This window comes from Lepidothrix coronata, unplaced genomic scaffold, assembly GCF_001604755.1.
Source record: "Lepidothrix coronata isolate B3197 unplaced genomic scaffold, Lepidothrix_coronata-1.0 Scaffold127, whole genome shotgun sequence".
Lineage (NCBI taxonomy): Eukaryota > Metazoa > Chordata > Aves > Passeriformes > Pipridae > Lepidothrix > Lepidothrix coronata.
In genome coordinates this window covers 1,091,105-1,104,144 of record NW_016690307.1, presented here as the reverse complement: position 1 = coordinate 1,104,144, position 13,040 = coordinate 1,091,105, and the positions used below count along the sequence as shown (strand labels likewise).

General features: G+C 39.2%; 1 protein-coding gene across 2 annotated transcripts; it reads left to right on the top strand.

The window, feature by feature from the left end:
- The first annotated feature begins 3,764 nt into the window (after window positions 1-3,764).
- On the top strand, window positions 3,765-10,905 carry SLC7A13 (solute carrier family 7 member 13). Of its 2 annotated transcripts, none has more exons than XM_017826496.1 (4): window positions 3,765-4,610; window positions 7,113-7,241; window positions 8,931-9,295; window positions 10,040-10,905. In XM_017826496.1, the coding sequence occupies exons 1-4, from the start codon at window positions 3,887-3,889 to the stop codon at window positions 10,283-10,285; spliced, it is 1,464 nt and encodes a 487-aa protein (XP_017681985.1). In that variant the 5' UTR covers window positions 3,765-3,886; the 3' UTR covers window positions 10,286-10,905. The 2 variants fall into 2 exon arrangements, with proteins under 2 accessions (XP_017681985.1, XP_017681984.1); XM_017826495.1 differs by having other exon boundaries at window positions 3,769-4,610; window positions 7,110-7,241.
- The last annotated feature ends 2,135 nt before the right edge of the window (window positions 10,906-13,040 follow it).

Here is a 13,040-nt window from a genome sequence, read left to right as displayed (position 1 = left end):
TTTGGAAGGGACCCACAAGGATCATCAAGTCCAACTCTTAGCCCTGCACAGGATCATCCCCAGGAGTCACACCATGTTCCTGAGAGTATTGTCCAAACACTTCTTGAACTCTGTCAGGCTTGATGCTGAGACCACTTTCCTGGGGAGCCCATTCCAGTACCCAACCACCCTCTGGGTGAAAAACCTTTTCCTAATATCCATTCTAAACATCTGACACAGCTTCATGCTATTCCCTTGGGTCCTGTCACTGGTCATCAGAGAGAAGGGCTCAGTGTCTGCCTCTCTGCTTCCCCTCACAAGGAAGTTGCAATGAGATGAAGGCTGCAATGAGATTTCCCCTCCATCTCCTACAGGCTGAACAGACCAAGTGACTTCAGATGCTCCTCATTCAATTTCCCCTCAAGGCCCTTCACCATCTTCCTTGCCCTCCTTTGGACACTCTCTAACAGCTTAATATCTTTCTTCTATTGCAGTAGCCAAAACTGCACACAATATTCAAGGTGAGGCCACACCAGTGCAGAGCAGAGCGGGACAATCACCTCTCTCAACTGACTGGTGATGCTTTGCCTGATGCCCCCCAGGATACAGTTGGCCCTCCTGGATGCCGGTTTACACCACTCGAACCTCAAAGTTTGCCACTGTCTCAGGCATACTGGGCCTGGCCTGGGCTCAGCTGGAGCCATAGATTTCACTTTGTAGAAGAGGCGTTTCCTGATGCACTGAAGTCGTGGCAGTACTTGGAGCTTTGGTTTAGTTCTTGCCCATAGACCTGCCTGTGCAGGGTGCTGAAATCTGTAGCTCCCACCCTGGTATTTGTGCATGGTGTGACCCTCACTGGATCCTGAAGAGCAGGAAAATCCCCGTGCTGTTGAGCTGCTGGGATGTTCTGCTGGCCACAACTGATGAATCTTGCTCACCTCCTTCTACCAGCTGTCAATGGGCCTGATGCACCCCAAGACACAGCTGACTCTTCTGGCTGCCAGAGCACTGATGACTCATATTCAACTTGCCATCAACAGGACCCCCGAGTTCCTTTCCACAGTTCTGCTCTCCAGCCTCTCACTCCCCAGTCTATCAGTCTGTACACACAACCAGGGTTACCCTATCCCTGGTGCAGAATCCAGCTCTTGTCCTTGTTGAATTTCATATCGTTAGTGATTGCCCAGTCCTCTAATTTGTCAAGGTCTCTCTGCAGGGCCTCCCTGCCTTTGAGGGAGTCAACAGCTCCTCCCAAATTAGTATCATCAGCAAACTTGCTTAGTATCACTTCGAGTCCTGCATCCAAGTCATTTATGAAGATGTTGAAGAGCACAGGGCCTAGCAGAACCCCACTGGTCACTGGTGTCAGCCTGATGTCCCACTTCACTATTACCCTTTGTGCCCTGCCCATGAGCCAGTTGCTTACCCATCACATGATGTGTTTATCCATCCATTTTGTCCAGAAGGATCCTGTGAGAGAAAGTATCGAAAGCTTTACTGAAATCCAAAAACATTACGTTAGCTGGCTTTCCTTGATCAATTGGGTGGGTTACCTTGTCGTAAAAGGAAATTAGGTTTGATAAGCAGGACTTTCCCTTCATGAACCTGTGCTGGCTGTGACCAATGACTGCACTGTCCTTCAGGTGTTTTTCAATACCTCCTGGGATAACCTTCTCCAGTCACTGAAGTGAGACTGACAGGTCTATAGTTTTCCAGGTCATCCTTCTTGCCCATCTTGAAAACTGGGACAATGTTTGCCAGCTTCCAGTCAATTGGGACCTCTCCAGATTCCTGAGACTGTTCAAAAATCATCGAGAGAGGCCTTAAGGATGACTTCAGCCAACTCTTGGAGTATTTTCTTATGAGTCCCATGAGGCCCCATAGACTTATAGGGATCTAGCTGGAGCAGCAGATTCCACACAAGTTCAGGGTCAACTGGGAGGTTATAATTCTTACAGCATGGTCCTGCAGCTCAGGCTATTTTAGCCTGTCATCTGTGTGAAGACAGAGCCAAAGAAAGCATAAAACATCTGCCTTGTCTATGTCCCTGTTTGTGAGGTGACCATACTCATCCTATAATAGCCCAATGTCATTTCTGCACTTTCTTTTGCCATTAGTATAATTAAAAGAACTCTTTTTATTGTCTCCCACAGTACTGTTCAGCTTCAAATCTAGTTGAGCTTTGGCTACACGAATTTTCTGCCTACAGCAATGAGCAGCATCTCTCTATTCCTCCCATGTCTCCTACCCTTGCTTCCACTGGGCATACACTTTCCTTTTTGCCTTACTTCCAAAAGAATATCCCTGCTCAGCCAAGCCAGCCTTCTACCTTGTCTGCTTGACTTCTGACATTTTGGAATTGCCTGCTCCTGTGCCCTTAGGAGGTGATTGAAAAGCAACCAGCACTGATGGACCTCAGCACCTGCAAAAGCATTTTTACAGAAGTCGGTAGGACTTGTTATTTTGAAGATGAAAGTATATAGTGAGTGCCACAGTGATGTGGAGAAGATGGAATAATTGTCTTATGGTTAAAAGCTGCTCTGGAGCTGTGGATTCTTTCACTGACCGTGCTGCATAGCTTTTGTGTGGTGAAGGAAATTCACTTCAGCCAAGTCATTGAAAAAGTTAAAAGATTACAGTCTATGCACGTGCCTGTTTTAGCTAAAGGTCTTTTACATGATGGCATATTATATAAACCTAACTTTTCAGATGAATTTATTTTGTACTTGAGTGAAAATCCTATGTTTCAGTACTGATCTGAACCACTGTGTCTTTCACAGATGAGTTCAGTTCATTGCATTACTGAGCTTTGACCTCTGGGACAAAACCGGTTCCGCAAGTTGAGTGACAAAAAGTAAGAACTTTTCTGCTACTAGTTTGGGAACTTAGAAAACCCTCAAGGTCCATGCTGAACTTCTTTTAGTTAGTATCCCTTTCTGCCTATTTTACTCTACATATTTTAAAAAGAATAAATACGTTTTCTCTTGTACAAAAGTCATGGTTTTATGGCATATCCACATTTGATTAAAGAGAAGCTCCTTTTCTGTATTTTGAACACAAAATACACCACAAATTGTTAACTATGTAAAAAAAAAAAATCAGTGGCTGCACCTTAAAAGACACAGGCCAAACTGGTGGGAATGATGACTCCTTCATTTTTCTGTTCAATAGCCCTGTGCAGACAGTGAAAATGATAACACTGACTCTTCCCCTCACAGTAGCGTCCGAAGATTAATATCTTCTTAGGACGTGTTTGGGTACTATATTAATGGTGAGCACTCAAGAATAAACTGGTAATTTTCTTTCTAGTGCACTGTTTAATGAGTGAAGTATAAACAAACTCCTGTATATTCAGTGACTGATGAAGTTTTGGCAAAACATACTGGTGATCACGGGTTATCACTGTCAATTTTATGTATGGACAGTGGAAAAATAGTGCCAGGCTGTTCAACTAGTGTCCGTGTCACTGTCAATGACATAAGGAGGGATGACTTCTTTCTTCATGCTGTCATATCCTATCTCTTTCCCTAGGTCTGATGTAGAAGTCACATTTACCCACCTCTCGCTGTTGTCTCTGAAGACATACAAAAAAGAAATGGAAATCTGTTGATGAAAATCAGCTGAGAAATGAGCATTTGCTGTGCATTATTTGTTATGCTGTGTTCTTTAAAAATACTTGCAGACCTCAATAATTTCTGAAGTACATATTAAACCAACATGTACATGATTTCCCAGTGATTCTTGAAGTATTTGGTTAATCATCTTCACACAGAAGACATCAAAACCCAAAGTATGCTCTCTTTTCTGAATGATTAAGCCAAGCTTCTCATAACATTTCACTAGCAGGTAGGGCCATGACAGACTGCTAACAACAAAGTGAATTCTGCTGTGAAAAAACAGAAAAAAAATGGGAAAAGGAGAAAGTGATGATTCCGAAGATATGCAAAGAAAAGAAAAAGCGAAGATTCAACTCAAAAGAAATATAGGTTATTTTGATGGGGTAAGTTTTATTATAGGAACAATTGTCGGGGCAGGTATCTTTGTGTCTCCCACAGGGGTGTTAAAGCATTCCTTACTCAATGTTGGCATCGCACTAATAATCTGGACTGCATCTGGGCTGGTTTCTCTGATGGGTTCCCTCTGCTATGCAGAACTTGGAACCTCTCTGCCCTTCTCTGGAGGAGAATATAGCCATATTAAAAGAGGCCTTGGATCCCTCCCCGCCTTTGTGTTTATCTGGACGTCAACATTTACCAAACCAGCATTAAATGCTGCTCGAGCCTTGCTGTTTGCTGAGTACGCCACCCAGCCCTTCTATGGCATTTGCCCTCCACCAGAAGTGCTGAAAAAATGCTTGGCCTTGGCCGTTCTCTGGTCCCTGGGGATTTTGAATGGCTGCAGTGTCAAAATGGCTGCGTGGGTGCAGACAGTTTTCACTCTGCTGAAGATGATGGCCTTGTCTGTAATTGCTGTCGGCGGCATTGTTCTCCTCATTGCAAGGCAAAAGGAGAGTCTGGCCAGATTTGAGGACTTGTTCGGCTCAGAGATCCCCAACGCTTCGCAGGTTGCTGAAGCCTTCTTCCAAGGACTGTACGCATATGGAGGCTGGTGGTCCCTCAATTATATGGCAGGTATCTCACTCCTCTTCTTTAGATTTTGTTCTGCAGTTGTCATTCTTGTGTTCCTCAACTTGTGTTGGTAGAACTTGTCTCTCCTTCAAGACCATAGGGTCTCTCATGTTTTATGCGAGCCCTGTGTTTGTTGGGGCTGGTAGAAGAGGCAGTGTTCCTCTTTAGGGAAGTTTCTTGCTTTTTGTCCAGTCTCGAAAATCAAACTGACATTTCCAATAGGGTACAAGAGAAATCAAAATAGTTAATTTAAAATCTTATGCATAAACAGAATTTTTCATACCTAAAAAATTTGCATTTTGTCTTTCTCTGTGTCTGTGCCAGTGTATTTTTAGGAAAGGATTAGGTTATCCATGCCAAACTATGTGTACATAGATAATTTCTATTTAAATATCTGTACCTTCTCTGAGGTTATGCAGTTGTTTTGTACATTGACAAATTAATTTTGAATTTTTTTAAAATTTAGCAATTTTATGGGATATATTTTCTTGGGAAAATAGAATTTTGCACAGAAGGTGAAGAGAGACCTAAGGAAAGTGGTATAAATACTTTCATAGAACTTGTGCTCAATTTCAAACACTTAAAACATTTTTGAATATCTATTTACTCACCCTATTCTATATCTGATGATGTGGCAAAAAGAAATAGAGCAGTTTTTCATGAAACGTACAAAGATGATGTTCCTAATGTTAGTTATTCATGTCAAAAATTAAATTAATAGAGTTTTATGATATGATGAGATTTATGGAATTATGTTGGAAGCAGGTTGATATTGCTCTTATATCTTTAACCGTATGTATCCATTAACCTCTATCATGTAAAATATTAATTAAACTGCATGTGTTAAATGCATAACTCAAAGTTCAACGGTGAGAACAATGTGAAATTTGGTTAATGTTTAAAAAACTGACTGTTATCATTACAATCCGGTTATTCCAGCATTAAAAATGTGTTTCAATTAAAAAAAAAGGTGACATAAATCAGGAAAGTATAGTTTTGAAATCTTAAGGATTCCTTAAAGACAAGAACTTAGCTTTGTGTCCCTCAGAACATACAAGACTATTGGTAAAATATTAATTTATTTTTTGGTCAGTTAGCAGTACTAATAAATACCATACACTGGGCAGCACAGCTGTTTAGACAGATGCAACCTATGCAATAGTTCTGAATTGAACTGAGTTTCCTATTCTTCAACAATAACTTCATTTCTGTGAGCTTCAGCTAAAGCATCAGGTGCCAGCTGGATGGCAGGACTGCAATGACCAAAGAAACAAATGAAAAGATAAATTTAAATTGGCAATTTTGATGATTGTCTGTTTCTGGGCTCAAAATTGCCAAGTGTATTTCTTACATCTGAAATAAATCCAAACTTCTCTGATAGTCAGTATTTGAATTCTGCTGTTGTACTCCTTCTGTCCTGGCTCTGTGCGCTACAGACAGCACTGGGACAGGCTCAAGGCTGATGTTCTGGGCAGAAGATAGGAATCATATATGAAAGAGGAAAGAGATTTCAACCTCCTAAAAAGAGCTTAAGTAAGCTGCATGTTTGGCTTTTCACTTCTTCCTTTTTGTGAGTTATTGGCTGGTAATACTCAGGAGATCTTCTGTAAGTGATGAGGGAAGTGAGGAGAGGGAGTGAGGGGAGGAGTGATAGAGGTGAAAAAGACCCTTTTTGATTGAGATGAGGATGAATTATTAGGCTTCTGGAAATCAACTCCATCTTTTGTTGGGAATATCATGTGCTCAGGAATGTGTGCCAATGCCTGAATTATTCCCTGGCAAGATCTGGAATTTTTTTCTTGTTTGATAAATATAGTTCTAAGCTATCAGGTTTAGCACTAAACAGTTTTCCTCCAGCAACTTTGCCCTGGAAAAGGTAATAATCATCGGTATCCAGCTGGGAATGGCCCCCTTTTAAAGCCACTGCATTATTGCTCTTCTGTCTATACCATCTAGTCTTTTTTTCTACTTTTTCTGTATTTCCTGATATAAGGGCAAAGAAAAAGGTTTTGAGTAGGAATAGGCAATTACAAAGTTTAAGATCAGGACTCATGAGGTGATGTCAGAATAAATAATATGGCTTTAGAGTCTCATGTTTAAGGTAGTGATTTACAAGTAAAGCTACCTGAAAATTTCTTACCAAATCAATTTTCTAATGTAAGTCAAATATGTGATTAATCAAATCAAAGAGAAATTATCAATCCTTCTGTAATCTTTTTTATCATCTGTTCATCCAGCTTTTTTATCATCTGTTCATCCAACTCCTTCCAAAATAGTTAATAAATAGCTAAATAAAAATAAATTGTTTAAGAATCTTTGATAGTAACCTATTTGAGAACAACCATAGGACTTCACAAGCAGCGTAATTTAGCAGCCATGATCAGGGATTGGGGTAGGACCTTGGTGTCAGTCTTGTCAAGCTCTGTACAGATTCACCACTGAAATACACTTGCTGAAGCTACACTGCTTGCTTTATATGTCTTTTTAAACTGTATTTTTCAGAAGAGATGAAAAACCCCAGCAGAAATATCCCATTAACTGTGATGACTGCGGTTCCTGCAGTAATTGTTTTTTATTTACTGGTGAACATCTCATATCTGACTGTCCTCACACCTAAGGAAATTGTCTCCTCAGGTATGGATTTAATATTTTTTTAATTAAAAAGATGTGGTTCATTAGCATACCCATCTGATGTCAATGTACTGGGTTACTTCTTCTCACCTAACTTCACAGTCCAGAAGTTTGGGTTCATTCTCTTTTAACAGAGAATTCTTTAATTTTACTGTATGACACAAGTTCGACTGAATGCAGACAGATGTTATTAAATGTTGAAAATGTTGGTTTATATCTGCACTGGCCAAAAATTAAATCAGAAGTGTATTAAAACCTGAAAAATCAGCTGAAAGTTAGGTCCTGAGTATAGCAACAACCTTAGTTTTTCCTGTAGTTTTAATCCTCTCTCCTCCTTCTTTCCCTATCTCATAGTGTCTCAGCTTAGAGCCATTACTGTTTAGGAGGTGGACAAGTCTGACATGTTCAGTAATATGGAAAAGACTATGGACACAAAAATGTAGCCATTTTGGGTGTGTGTTTGTGGGTTAGTCATGATAAATATTGTGATTCCTCAGAAGAGCCTATACGAAAGTCTAGTGTATGTAAAGCATTTCTCAGATCCTGTACCAATAAGCCTTCTATGAAAAGGTCCAAGGGGAGCTGTATTTCATCTTGATTGTCCAAACAGCACTTTTTAAATCCCTCTATAATGAGATTAAGCTGTCAGACCTTGCCTACAGGCGTGACAAAAACCATACCTCATTTGGATGGATCAATTATTTTTTTCTTGCAAAAACAGCTCACTAACATAAATGGAAGCAGTGTAGCTGTCATTCAGCAACCTTGTATTATCACTCAGCCATTGTCAGGTTATCTGCTGGGAAAGATGGACACGTTTGCAGATCCATCCTACAATGAAAGAAGCAGCAAATATCAGACCATCCGTGAATAGCAGCAGCCCAGCTGGCATAACCAGCTCCATACATACCAGGAAGTTGTGTTTATCTATGCCAGTTGAGGAGATAGCCTTCAAACGATAGCTCTTTTTCAAACATTGCTATGTGTTGCTGTGGCTTTTGTTCTTTCAATATATTTTTTGGGGGGAGGCAGGGTGTGGTGGGGGTTTTCCCCATCTCTAATAATTTCCTATGCTGCGCAGGTCACTGCAAGATCTATGTTCCTCATGGCATTTGGTTGTAGACACACTGCATATTAGTCCTTACTACAATATGGGCTGTAGTTAATTTCCAAGCAGTATTCAATGTCTCTTGTTCAGAAATAATCTTTCACATTTCTCAGTTCTGCCCAAAGCAAAATCTCATTAACAGCACATTCGCCGACCCATCTCTGAATGTACCTGTGCTCCTGTTGGCAGTTTTGCTGTAACAGCAGACTGTGTCACCACCATGGGCATGGTGGGGCCTAAGGTGTTCATTTACTTTCCTTGACCATGTGTGTGTGTGTGTGATGCACAGCTATGAAAGGCAGCTCTCTCCTGCTGGGCAGTCCATTACTGTGGTATTTGCCCCAGCAGGTTTACCTGGCTTGCTCTGGCAGGTAGCACTCCTAGCTGTCATTCTCCCAGGAAATCTTTAGCTCGTGAATGAAATACCCTTAGGATTAGATTACTGTTTGACTACTGTAATAAAAAAATACAGGCATTGCTGGTAAATACAGGTGTTTCTTGCATTTTAAGTTTTGTTTCTGTTGAGTCTGTCAGCGATTCAGAACATGGTACCTGTACTACACTAATGCTTTACTTTCTTGCAGTTGCTGTGGCAGTCACTTGGGCTGATCGAGTTATCCCCTCTGTTGCCTGGATCATTCCTCTCTGTGTTGCTGTCTCAATATTTGGTGCCCTCAACAGCAGCATGTTCACACTAGGTCGATTAAGCTATGCTGGAAGTCAGTCAGGACATTTACCTGTTTTAATATCCATGCTTAATGTCCACTCCTGTACTCCAGCACCAGCCATGATTTTTTCAACCACCATTGCATCCATTTTTATCATCCCCTCTGACCTTATTATGTTAACAAATTACTTTGGATTTTCTGCCTGGCTTATGATTGGACTGACTTGTGCAAGCCTGATTGTACTTCGATACCGGGAACCTCATCTACATCGACCATACAAAGTAAATGGACCTACATTGCAAAATATTTTTTACAGATTTGTTTTGAGTAGTTTGTAAAAGTTTCAGAACAAGTGCAAGTCAAAAGTGGATAGTTACGAAAATACAAATAATAATCTCGGTGCTTAGAGCCTTATTCAAAAACCTTGCTTCAGGGTAGAAGGAAGTGAAACAAACAGATGGTCTGTGCCCTGGAGAACTTGCACTTGAAAACAGGAGATGGTTATATGCAGAATGGGGGAGATGTGCACCAGATATGTACCAATGTGGAGCAGTACCACGAACAGTGTAGGACCCTGGCTGACCGTTCACAGTTAATTAAACCTTGATCTACTCTCATCTTTCCTGACACAACCATAGACATTATGGATAGGTTGAATTTCCTCTTAATCTAGTAGTTGGAAAGGTGGGTTAGAAGTGTATACGCATTGTGAAGGCTTCTTCTAGGCACCAGAATTAGCCCTGAGTGTCTTTTGGGAACCTGTAATATCATATGTCAATAAATGCATTTCAGGTACTGCCTATTGCTACCCCTTGTGATAGAAGGAGCTTAAACAAATTTTTTAGAACGGATGCCTATCTTGTAGGCAATTTGAGGTCAGATGATTCTTGTCCTGAGTGAGTTTATAGCAGTGTGAGAAATGGTACTCTACTGTGGCAAAGAATGAGTTGTTACTCTTATGAATGAGGTGTAAAATCACAGTTGGTCTGCTTATTTCCTAAACCATTTTTTTCCTTTTCTTGCAGGTGTTTTTGCCAGTTCCATTTGTGATGGTGGCAGTGTCTTTCTTCCTAGTTTCAGCTCCCATAGTCTGGTCTCCCAATCTGCAATATATTTACGCTTTCTTGTTTATGCTGGGAAGTCTTATTGTTTATCTGCCTTTTATACATTTTAAATTACATTTTGCGTTTCTTGATAAAATTACTTGTCACTTACAGCTGCTGTTAGAAGTCTCTCCTCCTGATGGATCTGCTGAGGGCAAATGTGAATAATGGCAGATGTTGAATCCTGGCACAACTAAGACCCAACACAGGACTTTGTTTAACTGAGAGTGTAAACAGTACAAGTTAGATGTTAGGTGTGAAAAACAGGTGTTCATGCATGTATAGATATATACATACATAGATGAATATACATACGTCGCATTCATATATGCATACATGCATTTATATATATATATACATGCACATATATATATACATGCACATATATATATGTATGGGCATTAGCATAGTAAGTTAATACGTAGATATTTGTGTGTGTCTGTGTATATACATAATAGGTGCAAAGGATCTCTTAAACTTGTAAAATCTGTAAAATGCTCTCTCTTGCTCCTGAAAACACACTTAAAAGTTGCACATAGTCTTGCAATAATAAAAATGACTCAATTACAGCATACATAATTATCAATATTATAATACAATAAATGAGTAAATACATACTTAACAGCATCATATAAATATACTTTTAGAATCTGAACTAAATTGTCTGGATTATTCTTAGTTTGAAGTAGCTCATTTGTTAGAACTTCTGGTTTTAAAGCCTTTACACTTCTGTTCATCTGATTTTTTTTCCTGAATTTATTTTCAATAAAAACCTTTGAAGAACATCATAAAATTGACTGAGACCTTTTTTATCCCAAGAAAACAGCACATGGTGCATCTTAGCTATTTTAGACCAGCACATAAAAATTCAAGGTGAAATCTTACAAAGCATCAAGTAAGGCAGTAAGAATTATTTATATTCTTTATCACAGCAATAAAACTAAAGATATGTGGATTACTTTACTAAATTGTTTACATGCTAGCATTAACATTACTTTATTCCTTGCTTTTTTTTGGTGTTATTGAGAAGTAAGAGCTTTTTTAGGCCTCCTCGCCTCCATTTTTATTATGTTTATGAAAGCAAGACAAATTAATTATTTTTTCTTTTGATAATTTGTCCATATTAAGTTCACTGAATATTTAAAATTAAAAACAAATAACAAGTACACAGGACACATCACGTGTGTATTAATCACGTATTAATATATGTTGGTCTTTTATAATTACAGAAGAATTACATATGTAAAGTGTTTTTTCAAATCTGTCGATGAAAGTTCCGCGACACAACCAGCAGATGGCCCCAGACCGACATCTCTCTAACACCATGATGCTCTGGTCTGCTGGATGTTGTATTGGTGAAACAGTTTTGTAACACAGTAGAATGAAAAAATTCATGCTAGAATATTCGATTCACTGACATATCAAAATTGTAGAGGTCAGAATGATCGATAAAATCTTTATTTGTAGCTACCCTAAGTACAGGGCACCCATCAATAAAGCTAGGAACCAACTGAAGGTTTAAGAGGATTTGACTTTGCACTGGAACGAGTCCCCAGATGCAAACAAGTACATGAAAAAGTGGCTTTTTTTATAGGTGATGGTGTACACAGAATGAAATTTATACCTTTTAAAATGCTGTAGGAAGAAAAGTCCTTACAAGTGAGAGAGCAGTGAATACAGCTGAGCTGGAGACTGGATCCTGCTGCTGAAAGCAAGGCAGGAATCAATGTTTAATTTCACTCAATAGTGCTATTGGAAAAACATTTCCCTTGCTATTTAAATTTTAAAAATAATGAGATCACTGAAATTTTATAGGAGCAATATTTTAAGAACTGAACTGTAAAAGGAAGGAAGGATTTTACTGTGACCAAAGCACCCATCAGTGATTTGTAAATGCAGGCGTGGCAGTGCCACAGATTTTCAACTGAGCTTGATCAAGTAATTTATTTAAACCCATATTTTAATATGTAAATAAAAACTGGAAGTCATAAGGGAAAAAAGTATATGTGATAATACTATTGTGTTGTAAACTAGATGGTTAGGAAAAGCAACCATAAGGAGGAAGTTCCTCAATTGGATGTGCTATTTCTATGTAATTCTTGTCAGTGTATCTACACTTTAATTCTATAATGAGTTGGGTACCTAGTGATCATATATATCAGGATATGTTTGGGTAATTGGAGCACGTATCTGTTAATGATACAAACTTTGAATGTAGACCTTTAGCAGTTTCAAGAAATTAGGGAACTCCAAAGTCCCATTGAAATGTAATATGAAATAAATTGCATCTATCTGTAATGTGAAGTAGATAGTTTTTCTTTTAACAAAAATCTAGGAGATGGCACATAAACAGGCACGTTTTCTTGCCTGTTTATGGTTCTTGCCAAAGGATCAGCAAAAATGAGATCGTTTAGAACAGGCCAGAATTAAAAATGTCCATGCAAGCTTAAGTCCCTCTGTGAAGGCACCTTTTGATGGCCCTGCATTATCAGATCATAAACTATTCTTTTATATACCCTTACCTCACTTATTGGATAGAATGGATGGTGCCCAGGTAATTCATATTAATTTCCTCCCATTTAAATATGTGACTTTGCACCTTGTTTATCACTATCTGCTCAGATGCTGCTCTTGACAAACATTGTTAACTTCTTACAGACTTTTTTATGGTGTTACTCATGGCAGCACCTGACCACTTCACAAACAACTACTAATTTGTCTTTTCCCTCATGAGCTGAGACAGTAGTATCATCTTTGCTTGCAGAAAGTGAGTTAAGCTGATGTGTAGGTTGCACAACAAGTGCATTTTGTGTTGTTCCCTGAAATCCTTCAATTCATGTCAAACACCTGAATAGAGAACCATTGGTGGAGATCCAGGTTCAACTATGGATGTTTCTTTATCTTAGGAAGCAGGGCAAAGAGC